Raw genomic sequence first — 23,826 nt, forward strand, 5'->3', positions numbered from 1 at the left:
TTTCTCCCTTGAATTGCCATTACATAAGCTGCATGTAAAAATCTAGTTGTTATGAAGTTAACCCTTGATCCATGGTTGAACATTGTACCTTAATATCTTGCTTAATAACTTTAATCCTTTATCTTGAATGGAGTCTACCTTCATGTTTCTTCTATAAAACCTAATATTCAAGTTTTTCTCAATCACTTTTCTTACATTCTTCTCATTTACGAGATTGTATCCCTCATTGTACAAACCTATGACCTTATGAATTAGGTCATTCTCAATAACTTTTTGTGAATCACCTAGCCATAAAAAATCATGTACCCTACTTAGAATAATTCAAGTCTAATCGTGATCATTAAACTTCGTATAAAACATATACTTTACTAAGTTCAACTCACTTAGGTGCACATACTCGAATTTCAAGGATAAATCACTGTTACACACAGTTCCCAAATCTTTTTGAATATCTTCATCTCCTATGCTTTCAATCTTATAGTGGATATAACTTTTAATATCCTCAACATGAAGCACATTCTTTGGAACTTGTGAAAATACACCCAATGGGTCATCCAAAAGTGAAATAAATGGATGTTTCTTGAACACATACTATGGTTTATCACTCGCATCATAGATAGTCTGAATAGCCATTGCAATTCTACCGTATTCACTAAAAAATATAGCTTTAGCTTTGAAAAGTGCTTTAAAATCTCATTTTAGGGCTTTTGCAACTTTATGCTTCACAAACTTCTCTTCACACTTTACTTTCCCATCAAATTGCTCTTCAATTTGCTCAAGACACTTTGCATGAACATATGGTGCACACAATCTTGTTTGTGATCCTTAAATCATTTCAAATTAGATTTTGCATTAAATGCATATCTACCACAAATTCAAATATTGTCTTTGTTTACCAGTAAGCTTGTTTTCTAAATTCCTACTCACTGAGATCATATCTAGACTTGTACACTTGACCATAGATTTCTCTCTATGTCCTTTAACTTTTGTTAACTATGCAACCTCCAACTCTCTCTCTAACATCAATTCTGATCAATTAATGCACTATCTCTGCTACAATAGCTTAATTTAGCTAGGATGAGTTAAAAACAATCTATGACTTTAACTTCTCATCAGGTGCATCGAAATATTATTCCTCCATGATGGGGAAGCTTAGGATAGACTAACTAGTCTATGCTCTTGATCCTCAATTAGGATCCAAGTTTTCTTCTAAAACCTCCAATGGTCTCTAGGATTCCTTCACACTCAAGGATCCCCTAACTTGCCCAAACCTACCCACCAAGTAAAGAATTCCAACTTTTGAGCATTGAAAGGTTGTTCTCTAGCAACCAACTTCCTAAAGGCTTATAAGGGGTCCTATAGAGTTCTACACCTTTACAAGTTCCAAAAAGGATTGTGAAGATTTTTAAGGAGGTTTTACAACCTATTCCACATGACTAAAGTGATGGAAAAGTTGGTTTGATATCCAATTGGAGACTTCCTTCATAAATAGGGCTACTAGACGAGCCCCAATTAGGCCTCCTTGTGAAATTCTAAGAGTTTTACCTACTTTCCCTTAAGGATTCATCACAACTAGCCTTAGGGAAAATTGTTACTAATGACCAGCCCTAAAGGATTTTTGGGGTCTTGAGCCACCAAAAGGTTGTACAACAATTATGCCAAAAATAAGGGTTTTTAAGGGTTTTGAAGGCTTCCTATTGTCCCCACTTTTTCAACACCTTATAAAGCTTATCAAAAATTTTCCTTCACAAAATAACATCTTCTAATACTCCTCTTGAATCCCTCCAAAGGGCTTCTCATGAAACCCTCTCCTCTGCTTGTTAGAGCTATTTCTTTGATGTCTGCTCCTTGGCTGGGTGCTACTGTATGTACCTAGGGCAAGGCAAAAAAAAATTCTTACACATGCAACCAAGAACCTTGAAATTGTGAACAAAAAAAATAGGGTCTACAATTTAAGATTCCAAGGTTCCATGATTTTTCCATAGTGGAAACGAAAGATGCAACCCCTTCTTTACATTGTATGCCAAAATTGGCAGAATACTGTACAGTTGGAAAAGAATTAACAAAACACTTGAAAAACTTCAAAAGAACTAATATAATGCATGAAAATTAAAGAAAAAAACACTATGAAAACTATTAAAATCCACAAAGATCACAAAAAATTCTCTAATGCCTTCAAAAATTCACAAAAACCAAGAACTGTCACTGTTTTTCAAGATACAGTCTATTGTTTTGTACTTTAGCCATACAATGGCATTCACCAACCCTTACATTAGGGTTATCTAGGAATTTTATAGCCTTCCCCTTGGTATTTTTGTTTGATTTGGGCTTTATAGCCTCTTAGAAAAGTTAGAAAAACAAAAATAAGAAAAGTTGCTAGCAACTTTTTGTTGCTTGAGCAATTTTTACTCACACATTACAAATGACCATTGCAGGTCCTCCTAAAGCACAAAGGTGCTTAAAACCAAACCAAAAACCTATCCCTAGGCTTCTAAAAAATCAATGAACTCTTTATGCATTCACGGAGGTATTGTGCCACTTACCAAGAGTAATCAACTGAACTTGAACTTCTAGGACCTAGACACACCAAATGAGCTTCTAAGCTCTTTATTCTTATTACATACTTCATATGAGAAGTTCAACACAACAAAAATGTTTTGGTGGGAGCCCTTGGAAGGGTTCTCCTACACCACTCCAAAACTATATAAGAGGTTTCTAGATCCTTAGCTATCACAAATGCTTCTTTGAATTCATCAACATGTTCCTTAATTGCTTCCTTCTAACTGTTGTCACTACCATTATCATTCCTTTTGTAATTTTTGTTGTTGTTCCCTCTGTAATTAGGATTCTTGTTAAAGTTCCTTTTGTTCATTTTTCAATATCTCGTTGTATGTCCAAAGTTATTACATAACTAACATATAGATGCATTTCTTCCCTGATTCGTTCTATTTTGATTCTCAGGTGCTCTGTAATTCCTTGTAATGTGTCAAGATTGTTACACTTTTAACACAAAAATTGATTCTTTTCTCCATTAGATTTCTCTCCATCATTGGATCTACTCTATGATCTACATCTTCCATTTCCTACAGGGCTAGTATTCCTGAACATTCTACTATTTGCATTATTACCATTAAACTTCAGTTTCTTACATTCTACTACTTTATGTCCATAACCTTAACAATTGTAACAATAGAAATTAGTAATGGGTTTAAAAGACTTACTTGTGCAATCTCTTTCCATATGTTCCACTTCATTGCATATGGAGCATCTACCTATGAACTCACATCTTACTTCCATGGCTGGTTCATCTTGCTTAGGTTTATCAACTTGCTCTCTTTTCTTAGGTTCATCTTGTTTTGTTGACAAACCAATTAATTCAACTTCCTTTGATACTTCAGTAGATGTGCTTGATTCTACCTTACTCAGATCAGATTCCTTAGGGGATTCAATAACTGGATCTGGTCTTTTTTAATTTCAACTTTCTTGGCTGATATCTCTCCAATAAGATATCCAAGTCCTGTGTTGTCATAAGGTCTTTGGTGAAATATATGTTCATCGGTCTTCTCACTAGTGGAACAAAGTTTCTCTAACTGTTGCTTATCTTGTGTTAATTCTCCTTTCACAGTGATATTTTACTTTTCTAATTGTAAGAATTTTCCTTAGGGCAAGATTCACCCAAGATCGTAGAACTCGAACACAAGCACAACTGTAGACCAAAAAGAGTATGATCAATATATCATAAGCATGTCCTGATACATCACTATGTATTGTATGTACAAACACACTAGGAGTGCCTATATATAAAGGCCTCTTAGGAAGCACCTAGAATGTCTTTAGAAAGAGTCAGGAGATAAGATAAGCATGAAAACTAAGCACACATCTTATCCATCATTTTAGATGAGAGGATAAGAATAACAAGGTTTATCGCAAGCAGAGATGTTGTAGACACCATGTGCTTAATTAGTGTGCTAATTCTTGTGTTTTAGACACTATGTGCATAAAAGAGGTGTGACCCCTATGTTGTCATGCATCACAACTCACAAGAGTGCACACATTCCTAGGTGACTAATAAATAAATAATAAAAATATGCATTAACCTAAGTAAACTTAAGTAAGTGTAAATAGTGAATAATTATCTACACCAACACCTGCCCTTAAGTGCAACTTAGGAAAATTCCCTTAAGCTTATGAAAACTAAGATGAAATTCATAATGGGTCCCAACTACAAGGCCATATTAGGTACCCCTATACATAATGAAAATGCAATCTTTCATAAAGTGGAGAAAGAGAGAAAACCTCATGGGAAAAACCCTCCCCCGAAAAGAGAGATGAAAAGAAGTATGGATGGATGGAGTAATCAAGACCCCCCCATTACAATATACATCAAGTATATACAAAAGTGAAATGGAAGAAGGACAAAAACCCCTAAGAGGAAGAAGTCCCCCCCAAAAAGAAGAAGAAGGAGACGAGGTAGTTCCCCCCCAAAAGTAAAGTGCTGACCAATGAGAAATGCTCCAACATAGAAGCCGATCCATGACCATTGAATGATGTTCCTCCCCTTCGAAAGAAACAAATGCAAGGGTACAAAGGAGATGCGTCCATTGTATGGTGAAAGAATCTCAATGATGTAAGGTATTTCTGAAACTTGTTCAAGTGTCCCTGTGTTGATACTGATGATGTCTCCTTCCAAAACTAATGAAAAGAAGTGAAAATCTAGCAAGGATTGCTATAGAACCTATTTCAAAGAACCAATAGTCTTCTCAAATGACAAAGAGACCTCCTAAAAATGTTGTACATAAGGATCCACAATCACATCAGCCTATAAAGACTGATCATGTAGAGAATGGACATGAGGGTTAGAGTGGGCCCTCACAACAATTGTAGAAGGATTTTCCTCATAAAAGAGAAGTAGAATATCATCAAAGAAGTCTCCCAAGTCTACTATGTGTAACTCCACAAACAAACTTGAAATGTTTGCCAAGAAATCATCACCTGAGGCTAGAACTGGAAGACAAAGTGTTGAAGTACATGAATCTATCACTGCGGTAACATATGGAGAATTCACCTCAAAAAGAAGATGAATATCATAAAATAGCATCTCCCACATCTTCAATGTGAGACTCCATAAACAACTATAAAATGTCTGGAAGGAAGTCATTGCATAAAGATAAAGTAGGAAGACATGAAGTGTCCTATTGCATTGAATCTGAAGCATCTATGGCTAAAATAGGATCAATAGTCACAATAGGAGCATCTGGAGGTGTGATCTCATATGGAGAGGATGTAGCTACAACTAGAGGTAAAAGTTCTTTGGGGAATGGAGGAATGTGTGGATCTCCATATGTCTCCCAAAGATGGATCCAAATATCATATAAATATTTTGACTTCAAGTCATCAAGTGAATCCATAACTTCCATATCCATATAGAGAAAGAGTGCATGTCAAAAGATGGAACATGTGTCCTCATCATATAAAAGCCCTTATGCATATGGTAGTGCATTATGTTGACTAAGATATGGGATAACCAATTGGTTGCATTCCTGATAGTTGTCTAGTGTCAAGATACTTAAATCTTCCTCTTCCATGATGGAGTAATCAATGTAACCCCCAAAGATGCAATAGCCACATGATTTGACACTTAGTGTGATAGCCACATGCCGATTTAGGTCCTATTTTTGAAAGTAGTATTTTTGTCCATAAAACTTATAATTTGATTGCATATCTAGAAAGTAGATATAAAAATATGCACTTTAAAAAAAAATGAAACCTAATTATGTGTCCAGATGAGCCCGTACAAAGCATTTGAAGTGGCAAAATTCAGGATTTGCGAGTTGCAAAAAAATTTAGGAACAAAGATGTCAAACTTCTTGCACCAATGTGTAGATCATGAAATCCTACCTAAAAAAAAAAAAATTGCTCGCAAAAAGGAGTCCGTATGAGGGAGATATCATTGTTTAAAAATCACCTCTATTGTTATTTTTTCTAAATCGTTGTCATCGCACCTCCAAAAATCAAATGGTTCTAGATTTTGCCTCAAATGTCCGATTTGGGGGTTTTTTGACCTTTTGAATGTGATGCAAATATCTGATTTGCACCAGCAAGCTTTACTCTTCACCTGCAAAAATCTCTCCAACTAGCCTGATGGCCAAAAATTTCCTGAAAAATAATGTAGATCCGAATTTTTTTGTAGAGATGTAGATGAAAAAAATGTAGATCTAAAAATTAAATGTACAAATCTGAAATGATCATACCAATTCTGCAAATCGGGCCTTCAGGTGCCAGTTTGCAAATTTTTTTTTGCCTCACACCTGAAGGCCTAGCATAGGCAACTTTATAGCCAATTTTCACCAAATCGACATTCTGGACGCAATGGCTAGGTCAGATCTAGTTCTAGATGCTCCTAATTTTTGTGATACTTTGGATTTGGGCCAAGGAGTTAAAGCAAGAAGATGGTCTCAAATGGTTATGTGAAGAGAAATTCTCCAAGAGCTCTGATACCATGTAAGAATTTTTCTTAAGGAAAGATTCACCTAAGATCTTAGAACTCAAACACAAGCACAACTATAGACCAAAAAGAGTATGATAAATATATCATAGCATGTCCTGATACATCACTATGTATTGTATGTACAAACACACTAGGAGTACTTGTATATAAAGGCCTTTCAGGAAGTACCTAGAATGTCCCTAGAAAGCGCCAAGAGATAAGATAAGCATGACAACTAAGCACAAATCTTATCATCATTTTAGATGATAGGATAAGAATGACAAAGTGTATCTCAAGTAGAGATGTTGTAGACACCATGTCCTTAATTAGTGTGCTAACTACTATGTTGTAGACACCATGTGCATAAAAGAGGTGCGAACCCTTGTGTTTTCATGCATGACAACTCACAAGAGTGCACATACTCCTAGGTGACTAATAAATAAATAATAAAAATATGCATTAACCTAAGTAAACTTAAATAAGTGTAAATAGTGAATAATTATTTACACCAACACTAATTATGCATGCTTAATCTTGATATTATCTAATTCATATGTAACTTGACTTAACTGGGATCTAAGGTCTGCATTCTCAGTTTTCAGTTCAGGTTCATTCTTGCCACCATTTTTCTTAAGACTCAACTTAAGTTCAACAATTTTTAGTTCATGTTTCAAAATCACATTTTCTTTCTGGAGATTTCCTACTTTAACATTGTCACTAGTCTGCGCAATTGATTCCTTACCAGATTTCAGATCATCAATCTTGTCTTTCAGTTTACCAATGAAAATTTTTACATTTTCGTATCTATCTTTTAGGTTATCTCTTTCTTCAGTAAGAAGGTCAATTTTCTCAAGAGCTTCTTCAAGGTTTTTCTTCAACTATTCCATATCTACAGGGATCTTAGTCAAGTTGTTAAACTTCTTCAGAGTAACTGGGCTATGATACTAATTGTTAGATATAGATAATATTGAGAGTGGGGGGTGAATCAGTATTCTACAAACTTTTTCCCACAACTGAATATAGTTAATTACTTTATAACTTGCATATGAAAGTAAAACAACAATTTTGAACAATAAATATAACCATACACATAGAGAACTCATAACACCATTATTTGTTAACTAGGGAAACCCTGGTCAAGTAAAAACCCAGCAGGGATGATGCCCACTAGATGATTCACTAAACAATAGGATCATGTTAAGAATATTGACCTTGTTAGGAGCATATGAAATATATATAGTGTCTTGAGCCTGTGTTAGAAGCCTCAACCTTGTTAGGAGTTCTTCAACCCTTTTAGGAGTTGATAGATCAAATACAAAGTATGCAAGAAGAGCCCCTGCCCTGACATGCAATTATACAATTCAATTCTTCATAGTAATAGATATACATACAATGCTTTCAGTCTGTTGTATTTTGCACTTGCTCTGATCATACATCAGATGTAATTTGCATATCATCTCATCAAATTTACATCAATCACAAATATCACATAGATTATACATATGTCACACACTTATCTTTGCAAGATAAAATCTTTACTTATACCTCTCATAGTCATAATTCACTTCTTAGTCGGCCTTCATGCTTTCACATGCTTGGCATAATATAAAATAGCTTATGGAATAATATCCACATAGTCAACTCATCATGACTTAGTAATTATTTTGTTACCAAAATAATTTCTTAAGTCATACAATTCAATTCACTACTATCTTTTGTTAAATACTCGTATTGGTATTTCAATCATAACTCACTCTGTACTATTCATACACACTTGTGCATTGGTACACATCATCATGACACTGTAATAGAGCTTTCTTCAACTACACATAAGTTAACTCTTGATGAGTCATCTATACACATCACATATGTTCTCTCTGTTGTAAACTATCTAACACTTAGACAATTTTATATCTCTAAATGCATAAATGAAATGATGAATACATGTTTTCATAAATGACAACTATCAAAACATCTATTTGACCATATTTCCAACACTACCATTAAAATTTGAATTCTTTGTCAATGCAATTGAAGAAATATTGTCACAAAAGATTGTGGTTTCATCCTCTTGATTTTGATTGAAATCTGCCAAGATTCATCTTAGCCAAATAGCTTCACATACTGTTGCATTTGTTGCTATGTATTTAGTCTCTGTTGTAGATTGAGAAATAATTGGTTGATTCTTGCATACCCATGAAATTGCACTCAAACCCATATGAAACATATAATCAAAGTGGTCTTCCTATCATCTAGACTTTCGGCCCAATCACTATCAGTGTAACCAATTAGCATAAATCCATTATCAGCACTATACAAAATGCCAAATCTCTTGGTACCATTCGTATAACTTAGGATCCTCTTTCCCACTTGCCAAAGGGAATCCTTCAAAGCTTTCATAAATTTGGAAATCAAACTTACTACATGCATCATGTCAAGCTGAGTTGTTGTCAAATACATCAAGCTTCCAACCATACTTTTTAGAATGTTGGATTCACATTTCTGCTGCAATCTTCCTTGCTCAACTTCAGACCTATTGTTGTTGGAGTTGGGACTACCTTATTGTTTTTCATTTTGAATCTCTCCAAGATCTGATTTGCATATTTTTCTTAAGAGATAAAGATGTCATCATGCATTTGTTTTGCTTCTATGCCTAGAAAGTACTTCAAGAGACCTAAGTCTATCATCTCAAAGTCACTCTTCATGGCCTCTTTGAACTCACCAATTAGGAATTCATCATTTATAATGAAAATTAAGTCATCTACATACAAGACAACAATCAAAACCTTACCATTTGTTTTGCTAAAGCCATTGTTCATTAAGTATGAGTCAATCCTGCTATATCATCCCCGTGGAGCTTGCTTGAGGCCAAAAAAAGCCCTCTTCAACCTATACACCTTATGTTCCTCACCTGAAACTTCATAATTAGGTGTCTAATCCACATACACCTCTTCCTTCAACATTCCATTCAAGAAGGCATACTTCCCATCCATTTGATATACCTTCATTTGTGCAGAGCTGCAATTGCTATGACAACGTGCATGGTTTCCATTCTTGTAACTAGGGCATACGTTTCATCATAATCTCTATCATACTATTGTTTGTACCCCTTGACCACTAATTGTGCCTTATGCGTATATATTTTTCCTTCAACATTGCACTTGGTCTTATAAACCCACTTAACTCCAATTGCTTGTTTCTTGGGAGGCAAAATAGTTAACTCTCATGTTTCATTTCTCTTTATAGCATCTATTTCCTCATCCATAGCATTAAACCATTTCTTTTCTTTTATGGCTTCTTCAAAATAGATTGGGTCACTATGAGAAAATAATGCAAAAATAACACTCTCATCATAGTCTTCATCATACCTTTCATCTTGGTATATCTCTCTTAGACTCTTAGTCTTACTTGGCAATAAGGAGGCGGGAATGGGATCAGAATTTTCAGTAGTACTATTGCTACTATTTTTCATACCAATTTGGGGTTGTCTAGAACTGCTAGGATTTGATTCTCTACATGTTTAAGGTTTCTTTCCTTTTTACCTCTATATGGAGCTATCTATATTTGTTGCTCCATCTTGCTATCACGAACTTTGTCTTCTTCAACAATAGTTGGCACTTTACTTGAAGTTCTTGAAGATTCATCCACTAAGCCATCCCATGATTGATTTTCAAGAAACTACACATCTCTTGAAATGATGATATTTTCGGTGATTGGATTATACAATCTATAGGCCTTTGATTCCTAAATACAACCCATGAAGATGCACTTCACACCCTTGTCATCCAACCACGTGTGCATATGCTACACACCCAAACACTTTTAAGTGCTCAACTATCCATCTATGTCTTGCCCATGCCTCAAGGGGAATCTTGTCACAGACTGCCTTCATTGGATACCTATTTACCAGATATATTGTTGTTGTTACATCCTCTACCCAATATTAAATTTTGATGTCCTTTGCTCTCATCATGCTCTTTGCCATCTCAACAATGGTCCTATTCTTCCTCTGAGCCATTCCATTTTGTTGTGGAGTATAATTGGTTGTAAGCTCCTTCTTGATGCCATTTCTCCTGCAAAAATTTACAAAAGAATTGGAGGTATACTCCCCCCTCTATTTGACCTTAGGACTTTTACATAATGTCCACACTCCTTTTCAGCCTAGGCTTTAAATTCAACAAATTTATCAAATGCTTCAAATTTGCTTTTCAAAAAATAAACCCATGTTCTACGACTGAAATCATCTATGAATGTCATAACATAAGTACTCCTTCCAATAGAAGTGGTTTGCATAGGGCTAATTAAATCAAAATGCACCAACTCTAATGGTGTCCTTGCTCTTCTAGAATTACCAGAATTAAAGGGAAGCCTATGTTGCTTACCAATAATACAAGCCTCACACTTGTCACATGAGTCTACAATGTTTGGCAAACCATCTACCATTCTTTTCTTTAATAATAAATTTAAACCAGCAAAACCAAGATGTCATACCTGAGAAGCCATAGCTTGGAGGGGTCTTCAATCATGCTCTTTAAAGCTGATTTCTGATGTATTGTTGTACATGCATGCTTGGGAGGTGCAACAACAATTTGAAAAGAGAAAAAAGTCTCTATCCTCAAAGGGAACATCTAGTTCCTTGTCATTTAGACTGCTACTAGAACATTCTTACTCCCATCTTTCTCATGAATGACACACTTGTCATTTTCCATCAACACCTTGTAACCATTTTCAATGAGTTGTCCAACACTCATTAAGTTGTGCTTCATACCCGAGGCAAAATATACGTTTCAAAATTCTCTCTTTTCACCTCACTTGGTGTTGACCATTATAGATCCTTTGCCCACAATAGGAATGGTTCCATTGTTTCCCATTCTAATTTCATATTTGAAATTCTTATCAATAAATGAAAATAGACTTTCATTACCACTCATGTGGTTGATGCGACCATTGTCCAAATACCATACCTCAAGGTTTCCTTCACCAATGTTGCACAAGATGAAGGTTGTGGAATTGTTTACTTCACCCACATTCACATTAGCTACATTTGCATTTTTCCTTGATTGATCACCTTACTTTTTCCATCACTCATTGGCATAATGCCCTAATTTAAGGCAGTAGTAACACTCTACATTACTCTTGTTAGAGTTTTAGTTCTTCTTACCTCCTCTAGAATTATTTTGAGAGCTACTTGCTCCCTCTTGATTGCCTTCTCATCCTGATCTTTCTCCTCCAACATTCCTTTGTCTAGAGTTTCCACAACCTCTGCCTCTGGAGCCTCTATCGAAGCCATTTCTTCCTCTCCCCCTACCTCTTGAATTTGACTGAGCTTTGAAAGCTTGCTCTTGGGAAGTTGTTGTTGATTTGTTAATCTAGTGCTCATGGGTTTGTAAGGTACCCATCAACTCATCCATTTTCAAAGTAGTGAGGTATTTTTCCTCTTCAATGATCATCGCAAGATTATCATACTTTGGAGGTAGACTCCTCAATATCTTCTCCACTATTCTCTGCCCCTCATAATCTTCTCCATTTGATTTCAACAGGTTTTTCAAACCAGAGGTCCTTGAGATAAAATCAGCAATAGACTCATTATCCTTCATTTGAAGGTTCTCAAACTCCCTTCAAATAATTTGTAGCTTCACTACATGGACTTTATTAGTCTCTTTCAAATTCGTCTCAAGGATATCCCATGCTTCCTTTGAATAATTAGCTCCTACTATCTTAGGAGAAACTATTTTTGACATGGCTACCTCAATCAAGCTTAAAGCTTTTACATTCCTTCTTCTTGACTGCTTCAACTAAGTCTTTTGATGGTTGGTGAGGGTAGCATATTGTGCTAGGTCAGTTACATCATCGAACTAGTTTACCACAAACTCCCACAAGTCATTTGCAACCATAATGGTTCTCATCTTCTTTGCCCAAGTGTCATAATTTTGTCCATTAAAGGACGGTGGCTGCTACGAAGACTTTCCTACATCTCCAACCATGTTTCCTACACAAAAATGTTAAATACTTAGAAAAATATGCACAAACTCATGAGGATGTAGGGCCTTAGAGCTCTAATACCATGTAAAAAATTCAAAAATCCACAAACTACAAAAGCAACTGAACCACTTAGTAGGGTAAGGAGCCGAGTGATAGGTAGTGCCAAGTTGCTTGGCAAGGTAAAGTGTTGAGTCATAGACACTGTCAAGTTTCTTAGCACCTATAGGGACCAATTTACTCTATCGCTAAAGGGAGCTCGACAGAGAAGATTGAGTCACTCAGTAAATGGAAGTTGAGTTAGTCGTCTCAAACAGAAGTCGAGTGTCATAGGGAGAAAGAACAATGTTCTAGAAAAATGTGTAAAAGGGTTAATGATTTCTCCTCCATTTTCCCAATACTTACTAACATGCATAGCATAATGTATCAAAGGAGACAAGATCTAAAACACAATAGATTGAAGATGGAAAGAATGCTTGCTTTCTATTAACTGAATCACACTGATACAAATCTAGACAATAAACTATAAAACCTAGAAGAACAAAATATCTTAAAAATATAAATCAAACTTACAACAACTTATGGCTGCATACAATAAACCTGGATCAATCACTGCACATACAGGACAAAACATTACTTTCACAAAATAACCCAGAAAGTCATCCACATATGTTGTGACTAGATCTAATAGAACTTTTTGTCTGTATTGTTTTGTTGAACTCAATTAACTCTTAGAATGTCTGAATCTGACTTATAGAATGAAGGAACATTCTCCACTTTTGTCTCTTGTTGTCAATTTGAAAATCTCCCTCTCATTTCAAAATGTTGAACTCACCTACCCATATTAATGTTTCTAATTGTTGCAGCTGTAGACTGTCAGACTTGGTAGGTGGACACAGGGCTCTAGAGGCAAGCAAAACAATTTAATATTCAAACAATTTATTTCTTTGATTTTTGCCTGCCTTTTCGCAAGGAGAACCCAATACCAAGAATATTTTAAGCTCATCTATGTTTTATTAGTTCCTGCCAAGGCAGGAAAACTATTGGATTCCTCCAGTTTTTCAAAACAAAAAAATCTAGCCAATGAAATTGCAGAATTTTTTGGAGAGCTTTATTTATTATAAAGTTTAGATTACTATTGTATTATTTCATTTTTTTTAAAGACATTAATCTTACATTTTATTGGCTTGATTATAAAAATGCAATGAGTAAAATAGATTTTATGTGGCAAAAAAATCATATAATTAATTGTTTTTGTTCCTATGATCTGACAGCTACGACACATTTGTTGTCACAAATTCAATGTCTACTAATTCCTATAAGGTGATCTGTCCTCTGACACCTTTCACATTAATTTAATGTGTATTAATTGCTCTTATTAATGTATGCCCTATAAACCATCTTTTAGCTATATTTTATAGTGCCTGCATCTCGAAGCCTCCAAAGATCTTCCTATGTTCTCGGCGACACGCAGACACCACTAGACATTGCTGTTCTTCTAAAGCTTTAAAATTGAGAACTTGAACATCTTCTCCCGGGTATATTTTGCTCTGTTTTGATTATTGACCATAGACAATGTAACTGAATACATTTTAGTTTTCATGTGCAAATTCTTTTTGAACACTCTTGTAGTTTTCTGTTAACTTTGTTGTATTTTTTTCATCACTGGTCATGATGAACAAAAAATGATTTTTTTTTTCCTCTGTTGCATTTCGCTGAATTGGGGCTTTTTCTCTAAAAATCAAAATTATCTAGGTTTTATTGTTAAAAAAACAATTTTAGCTTGCACAGGTTACCCAACGAAAGAGCGCTCTTTGGTATGTTGGTTTGTCTGCCCATTCACATGAATGGCCTTCGGAGTCAATATGCAAGTGTTGATTTTGCCATCCAACGGTAGATAACACATAGAGGAGCAGGACGACCATGAAAATGATCTGAAAACATAAACTCACTTAAAAATAATGCTATGTAAGTTCTTAAAAAAACCTTGTAAACATCCAATACCCACAAAAACCTAAATTACTTAGAGAGCAACTAGAAAGAGAAGCAGGGCAACAGATTGAAATTAATGCTTTTGCTGACCTCCTTGTGCGATTGGAGGCATCAAAAATGGTGATTTCACAAACTAGCCAGAGAGTTTTAGACCCAGAAACCCCCTTTTGTAGACTTGGTAACAAACCCTAGCCTCTGGCATCCACAATAAACAAACCCTCATAATCTGATCTCCCAAAAGAGAACAAGTGAGAGGAGGGTTATCAGGAAGAAGAATGGATGGTGTTGGAGTTAGAGTTGGAGTCGTCAGAGGGGTGAGCGTGGGAGGTGAGGGTGGAGGAGTGGAAGAGTGGGGTGATGGCAGGGGAAGTGAAGGAGATGACGCGGGAGAGAGTGGGGCGGAGGTATAGGGGCCTCTCTTCCTTTGAGAACAACCAAGATGAGCGCTTGAATATCATGAGAAGCAACACCTAAACGGCCACCAACACAGCTACATACTGCAACCAATCTCCTATTTCCATCTTCATGCACTACAAACTCTGCTGAAAAATAACTTTCCATATAAATAACTAAACCCTCTCTTTTCTCTTCTTTTACCAAAGATTCTCGATCTCTTTAACTTTACTTGTGCGGAAGAATAAGGCATTCTTTTAGGCTGGAAAGTGCACCACTCTCCCTTCCCAACACATTTTTCCCTTTTTGCTAATCACAGATTCCACTCCTTTCCACCGCCCCGCCTATCGCTATTTTCTATTTCATACTGTTTTCTACCATTTAGGGCAGGACCCCATGCGGGCTGCTAAGTTTTGGCAAAAATCTAAAAATTTGTGATTGAAAGATCAATTTGCAGACTACTTTTAGCTTTTGAAGACTACTTTTTCTTTGAGAAATATCAAGAAAATCTTTCTCCAACTTTGCCAAAGCCATCAAACAAACGCTGCCAGCTGCCGTACTTTAACTTCCGTTTACTTACAAGTGGGTTTGCATTTCCATGAAAGAAGACATCTGGAGATAATAACTTTTAGATTTGGTTGTTTTAAGTATTACTATAGACACCCTTAACCACTATCAGATTTGGTGGTTTTAATTATAACTCTTACATTCATGCATGGGGTTACTTGCTGGGTAAAGACATTCACTGTAACTATTTCAGGAGTTGTTATGTTATACACACATTCATAAATTTCAATTGAATTACTCCAATAATCAACCTTAAAGCTTATGGAGTACATAAGAATATTCGTTATCAACATATAACATCTAATTCACCTATTGATTCTAATTAAACTTTAATTAATTTTTCATTATCAATTAATTATTAATTATTAATTATTCTACACATTTACTAAATAAATAATATTTGAAATAAGAATTATATTCTCAAATACTAATTCAACAAAAAATAAAATAAAATCTAGTGCAATAATAAAAAGAGTTATATTTTTATAAACTTCAAATACATAATTGTCATTATTATATTGTTTAGTTCTATGAAAAATGGCAATCTCAAGATCTCTTTAACTTGTACATTCATGATATTATATCTATACACTTTTCTTTATAATTTTTAATTAAAAATAGTTATATATTACTAAATTATGACCATAGTTGAAAACCACGGCCACAAATTTTCATTCGTTCTTAGCAAGAATTTTAAAACAAAAACAATTTTCAGGATTTGACCATCTTGGCTTTTCCAACTGGCGGTGGATAAATTTTTTTAATTCTTGTTTGTACGTACATAAATATCTACAACTAGACTATAGGTACTATCATTCATCATTTTTCAATATATATTTGTCTATTTCGTATGATTAATATATATATAGGTGCTATCATTCATCATTTTTCAATATATATTTGTCTATTTCATATGATTAATATATATAGGGAAAAGAGAGGTATTAACATTTTTGTAGATGTATTTGGACTCAGTAGATTTCAATTATGGAGTCTTTTTAAGATTAGAAGTACTTAGTTTGTCATCTTATTGTGAAAGAGTACTATAAAAAAATTGTTTAATTATTATGTAATTTTTTAGTCAAATTAATTTATTCATGTTTCATAGTGTTTATCTATTTGTAGTTGAACACTAATGGCTAAGTACTAATAACAATTATCATAACTAATGTGTAATCTAAAATGTATGAATATATTTTTAACCATAAATAGTATTTTTAACCCTAATGTTACCTAAAACTAAAAAGATAATTATAATTATAATTATAATAAAAAAATCCAACCCCAAGTCTAATATTAGTTCTATGTGAAATCTTATATTTCAAATTCTGTTAGCAAAAAATAATTGAACTCTTAGCACATTCCAAACTCTACTCCCATCTTTGATGAAAAATTAGGTCCACATGATAAATGAATCGTGAAACCTAACCCTAAATTTATGCTAAACATAATTGCATCTTGATCCATGTACAATCCAAAGAAATTAACCGAATCATGTATTATATTATAAATATTTTGAATATACATCGCAATCTTAAATATTTTATTATAGTTATGATGTCCTTCATTTAGGAATAATAGTACATAATGGGACAAAACTTATTGTTGATAAGATTGCACATCTACAATACTAAATTCATTGTATTAAATTAACACTTTTTTTAATTCTATCTAAATAACTATATACTATAAATGTTCCTTTCATATTTTCCCTCTATTAAAATATATATAGTTTCATTATAAATTCATTATCTTTCCGTTGAACATAGTATGTAAACAAAATTTGATCATAACTTTTAGAACAATTTACCAACTTGAAATTTCTATGCTTATAATTAAATAATTTCCCATGCCCACTATTATATCCAAACTATATCACTAGGCAAGAAAACTAATAATATAGAATAAATTATATATATATTCTTTTAAAATTTTAATTAATGTACAAGTTAGTATAGTATTTTATTATACAATTAAAGTTAGTATATTATGTTCAATTATAGAGTTAGTTATACTAACTATATTATCTTATCTAAGTTATATAATATAATATTTTTATTATTAATCTTGTTTTCTAGATATTAAATATTTATAGATATTTATCTGCAAATATTTATAGATATTTATAGAAAATTTTGTGCCTTCGTTATAGTAAGAACAATCAATGCTAAGAAAGACAATTACACAAGCACCGTAATCTCTTTTGTTTAAACCAAGTTTCTTAACAATTACATTCAAACAATTTTGATTTGAATATTATACTGATCATACTATTTGCACCATTTGTGGTTGAAACATTTTATGCTTTTAGACAATTGCAGTAATGCATACTACTTTATAATATTCTTTGTGTCATATATTTCCATTGTTTTATGCTTTTCTCAAGTTGTTTAATATCTATGAGCTTGAGTGAGTTCTTCATTTGTTCTTAAATTATTATCTTCATAATTGAATGACTGGTATGGAAATCCTGATGAATCTTCAGATTTTGAATTTTATGATGTATAATACTCTTACCAAGCTGAGCCATCTATTGACTGTTACTAGTTTATGCTGATTATTAATGCTGTTACTAGTCTGTGTTGATTGAGATTTTAAGCTTTTTAGGTGGCTTAAATTACACTATAGCTCCTGATTGTGCATCCCATTTTCAGCAATGTTCCACACTTTACTAGTATCTTGTGTACTGTCAATAGCCTGTTAAATTTGTTCAATTGCCAATAAGCAAACTATGATAAGTTTGCCTATTCATCACATGAAACTGCTACACTAAAATAACTAAATTTTTTGTCAAGCTATTTTAATTGTGTACAGCATGAGCAATTTGCATTCGTAAAATGATATCCCATTAACATTTTGTCTTTCAGTTTAGTATTCTATATGCAGTTTCATCCTAATAGTGCAAAAATTATTAGGCTCTTTTCTATTTTTAATATATTTTTCAGCATTAGTCTATTTCTATTTTTTATCATTTACCCTTCTATATATACTATATACTCTGTCATAAATTAGTTACCTTTATTCTTCATTTTTAATTTGGTTGACATTGAACTTTAAAATATAGAATCTGTACGTTTAAAATATATAATAGTCTAAATAAATATATAAGCTTCTCAATTCTTTTGGTTAAATATCTTTACATTTTTTAATATCTTTAGTTAAATATAAGTAAGATACTTTTTAATAGAAATATTATTTTTATTTTCTAATTCAATTGAATTTCTTTCATTTTATAAAACTCTTCTATATAGAGAAATATTTAAAAATGGACTATTCAACTTATATATCCAAACTATATGACTAGGCAAGAAAAATAATAATATACAATAAATAATATATATATATTCTTTAAAAATTTTAATTAATGTATACGTTAGTCTACTATGTTACAATTAAAGTATTATGTTCAATTATAGAGTTAGTTATACTAACTATATTATCTTATTTAACTTATATAATATTATATCTTTTATTATTAATTATTAATTATTTTATACATTTACTAAATAAATAATATTTCAAATGAGAATTATATTCTCAAATACTAATTAAATATTGATTGTATCTTAAATATATTTATTTATCATATTATTATTTGGTATTCTATAATTGTCTCCTCCTTTATCTAAGATATCTACGTTTATGAGTCTCATCTATATTTCTATTTTAGGATAAGGAGTCAATCAATCTTTTTAGTAACCATTAATGTCACATTTTCTAAATTGAGGTTGGCTAAGAACACTTGTTGCTTTTGACAGGTATACACACATAGTAGCTTGCATAAAGAACATAAAGCACATATAGAAAACAAAGTCAACAAATCAGTCAAGAGAATAGGACACTTAAGGTATTAATTCCATTTTCCCATGTATTTTATGCCTATTATTTTTGCAGAAATGAAATTGCTTTTCTATTAGGTTTTGAACAAAATATATAGTTTCTTTTCACTTTTGACTACTTGTATCATTTTTTTTTTGTATTATTTAATTTATGCTTTAGAGAAGTAGATCACATTCTATTCTAGTATCGCCACAACACATAAACTAAAAATAAAAAATATAGAAGTTGAAGACATTGAGAACTATGAAAACAATAGAAAAATTCAAGATTGTAACATTGATAACATACTTAGGGAACAAGGACTTTATAGATTACATACATTCAAATATAATGTAGGAGACTGCCTTTTTGATTCACTACAGTTCTTGTTGAACAATACATATACGTCAATACAATTGCGAAAAGGCATTGTTCACTATTTCTTAGCTTGCCTAGAAAGACATGAACCAGAAGCCATTGAATCCACAAAGTTTATATGAGTTGCACAAAGTCAATGATGTTCAAACATATTTACGAAGAATGCAATTGTCTACAAAACCAACAACACCAAATACAAAAACTGGACTTTGGGGAGATATATTCTGTATACACTGGCTATCAAACTGGTTGAATATACAAATATCTATTTGGTCATCAACAAGAGAGAAAAAGTACTTGCATTTCAACAAACATTCAAATACAAAATCATACTTATTACTATTCCATGATCTTAATCCACTATTTGGACATTTTGAACCTCTCATGGAATCTACAAGAAATACAAACACACAAGATATGCAATGCCTACCCAAAGAGCTTAAGAAAACAATTGATCTCAAATCAAACATATATAGATGCAACAATGACAAATCAGGCAAATTCAAAAAGCACTAATGAAATCAAAACTCAAATTAGCATGGCCCAAAAATGAAAACCAAATGAACATACATCTCTTCGTCACCTAAAACGAAAAATACGAGGAAACTATGAACTTGATTCCCACGACTCTATCTGTCGAAATACAATGGTGGAACAACAAAAATTCCAACCAAACCACATCAAAACCTCTTCTAACTTAAAACATAAACAATCCATACCTAAAAAAACTAAAAAAACACTATCCCCAACACAAGTGTTCGACGAAATAATTAAAGATACACCAAAGTATACATGTTCTGTTTGTTAATTATTGTGTTTCAAGAAAGGCATCATAACATTCAAAAATAAACAAAAAGAAATGTATCGCAAATTGGTCAAATCATTTGACAATCTACTAACAGATTCAATTTGTCAAAATTGTCAAACTTCATTAAAGCATTCCACTGTACCTAAATATGCAACTCCACATAATATTAGAATGAACAATCCATTACAATATGTACAATAATTAACACAATTAGAAGAGTGTCTAGTTTCACTACGAATTGCATTTGCACAAATATGGGAAATTGGATACAAGAGATCACAAATGGGCTTGACAGGTTCAATTATTAATGTCCTAGTCAACACAGAAATTATACAAACAGCATTGCCTTTATCAACTAATACCACAACAACAATTGCTGTATCACTGAAAAGACACATTGAATACAAAAATACCTTCCAAAAAGGCATGGTGCATCCAAGTTTGATCATGCAAGCACTTCAAAAATTAACAACCACAACCTTATACAAATTGCAAAATGTACAAATAAATGATAACTAGAAACAAGCACTTCAAACCAATAACGACATTGAAGAAAACCTAGAAAATAGCACAACTGAAGTAGATTCTGAAAGTGACAGTGAATATGAAGCATCTCAAACTCTAGTCCATGGATTCACTGAATCAAGCAACATTCACAACATGCAAGAAAAAGTAATAGAGATTGCACCTGCACAAGACAACTACCCCATTGGAATATTTAGAGATAAATATGCAGAAGAAATGAATTTTCCAACACTATTTTTTGGCATACCACGCTATGAAGATATTTTGAACAACTATAGCCAACAAAAAATTGTGCAATGGGAATTATTAAATTCAAATAAAAATTTTGCGTACCATACAACAAATCTATTTTTCAAAACAATAAAGATACTCATTCAACAAGTGCTATCAACAATGTGGATCAGAATACGAAAAGGACAATTAAAAGGAAGAAAATTATTAGCAAAAGATGTCAAACATAAACCAAATCTAGAGAAAATACTTAAACTAGATATTGGCTATGTTGACTTAAAAAAAATACGGATATCTTTTGACTACACAAAACAATTAAAAAAAATGTTTTTGCGATGATATGACAATTGGGGCCACCCACCTTTTTCCTCACATTCACTAGTGTTGAACAAAATTGGCTACCTTTGAACACCACGCTTGAAGAACTTCATAACTCTTACCAATTATCAAGAAAACAAGATATTTATAACGAAAATCAAAATGATGCATTTAGACTAATCAAAAGAGACCCGATAACTTGTGCTCGATACTATAGACATAGGATAAATGCATTAAAAAAATTGATCTTTGCAGACAACTCCATTTTTGGAAATATTGTAGACTATTTCTTTGTAACTGAATTCCAAAATTGCAGAAATGAACATGACCATTTTCTCATATGGGTAAAAAGTGCACCAATTTATGGAAAGCAAAATGATTCAAGCATTGTACATTTTGTGGACACCTATATCACATGTGACACAAAAGATTTAGAACCACATATAGCTATATTGCATAAGCACCATCATACAAAATAGTGCAAAAAAAAAAAAAAAACCAAATGTAGATTCAACTTCCCAATTCCACCAATGAGCAAGACTACAATACTCGAGCCATTACTTGAAACAAATGAAACTACACGTTCACTTGCAAAAAAAATTCTTACAAAAATTGAACAAGCAACTTACATCACTACATATATGTTCCAAAATTTCTTGGATGATATCTCAACCAATGAACCTGAATACATAATGGCCCTAAGATCAACAATCAACTGACCTACTATTTACCTTCAATGAAACCCTTCTGATATATGGAACAATAGTTTTGCCAAAAAAATACCGCAAATATGGAAGGCAAATACGGATGCACAATTTGTCCTCAATGCATATGCAGTAGCAATGTATTGCAGCTCATACATGACAAAAGTTGATAAAACAATGACAACTGCATTTCATCGAATCCGTAAATACCACCAAGAAAACAATATTGATGCGGTCAAAATGATTTCAAGGCTTGGAAATGCTTTACTTAACTTGCAACAAATGTCATCTCAACAAGCAACGCATCTTTCTCTATCACTCCCTTTAAATTATAGCTCCAGAAAGTGCATTTTTATCGACACAAAATTAGACGATAATCGTACTTTCATATTGAAATCTACAAAAGACTTAAACAAAGAATCTGATGATTTTGAAAATGTCATGCACAAATCTATAATTGACTACTATCTAAAACGCCCTCACACTATTGCACACATATGCCTTGCAGAATTTGTGTCAAAATACAAAAAAGATGGAAGAAAACTTCAACTGAACAACAAACCAAGAGTTATACGATTCATTAATTTCAACAAACACATCGACACAAAAAATTATTTTAGAGAACAATTACTCTTGTACATGCCATTCACACTATGTGCAGAGACATTGAAACATAATTTTCAATCTTGGAAAAAGGCATACTTCCATCAAGAGAATACTATCCAATTGAATCGAGCAAATTTTTGCTATAATACAAATTCTAGATGGGGTGATATTGATACAGCTATCAATGAACTAATTGAAAATGAACCCAACATTGAAAATACATGCTATATAGACAAATTGCATAAACAAGAAGACCACTATAATATACAGGACGATATGCAAACCACATTCCATATAACCCCACAAAATATATCTCGAAATGGATTTGAAATTGCTCGATGCCCACAAATAATGGATAATAATGACTACTACAAATTGAGAAGAATGTTAAATATAGAACAACAAGCAATTGTCAAAGATGTTATTATGAAAAAAATGAAAGATTTAAAGACTCCATTGCACTTGTTCCTAACAGGAGGCACTGGAACAGGAAATACATTTACTGCAAAAGCTATTTATGAAGCTCTAATACGTCTATATAGCAATTGCATAAACAATGATCTAGATAAACCAAAAGGACTAATAACTGCATACACAGGCAAGGCAACATATAACATTGGAGGGACAACACTACACTCAGCCTTTCACATACCTTTCAACAAATCTGAATTTGTCCCACTTAGCATAGAAATTATGGACTCAATGTCCAAGAATTATAGTCAACTACATGTGCTCCTCATAGACGAAATTTCATTAGTTGGCTCTACATTTCTACGATACATTGACAAATGATTACGAGATATAAAACAATTACCTACTATATACTTTGGTAACCTTGGCACAATTTTCTATGGTGACCTTTACCAGGCACTCCCTGTACTAGATGCTCTAGTCTTCGACAACAAACACAATCTCATAGAGTTAATGCCTCACAATTTCTGGAAGGACAATGTCAAGTGTTACTCATTAACCACAACCATGCAACAACAAGATGAAAATTTTGTCTCAACACTCAATAG

The 23,826-nt window shown here is 33.0% G+C and overlaps 1 protein-coding gene across 1 annotated transcript; it reads left to right on the plus strand.

Annotated features, from left to right (window-relative positions):
• Positions 1 to 14,733: 14,733 nt before the first annotated feature.
• LOC149573308 (uncharacterized) lies at positions 14,734 to 23,599 on the plus strand. Its single transcript, XM_089815940.1, has 2 exons — positions 14,734 to 14,862; positions 22,295 to 23,599. The coding sequence occupies exons 1-2, from the start codon at positions 14,734 to 14,736 to the stop codon at positions 23,597 to 23,599; spliced, it is 1,434 nt and encodes a 477-aa protein (XP_089672066.1).
• Positions 23,600 to 23,826: the final 227 nt, after the last annotated feature.

Source organism: Cupressus sempervirens, chromosome 2 (genome assembly GCF_028749045.1).
Source record: "Cupressus sempervirens isolate cs-2001-9-10 chromosome 2, ASM2874904v1, whole genome shotgun sequence".
NCBI classification, from domain to species: domain Eukaryota; kingdom Viridiplantae; phylum Streptophyta; class Pinopsida; order Cupressales; family Cupressaceae; genus Cupressus; species Cupressus sempervirens.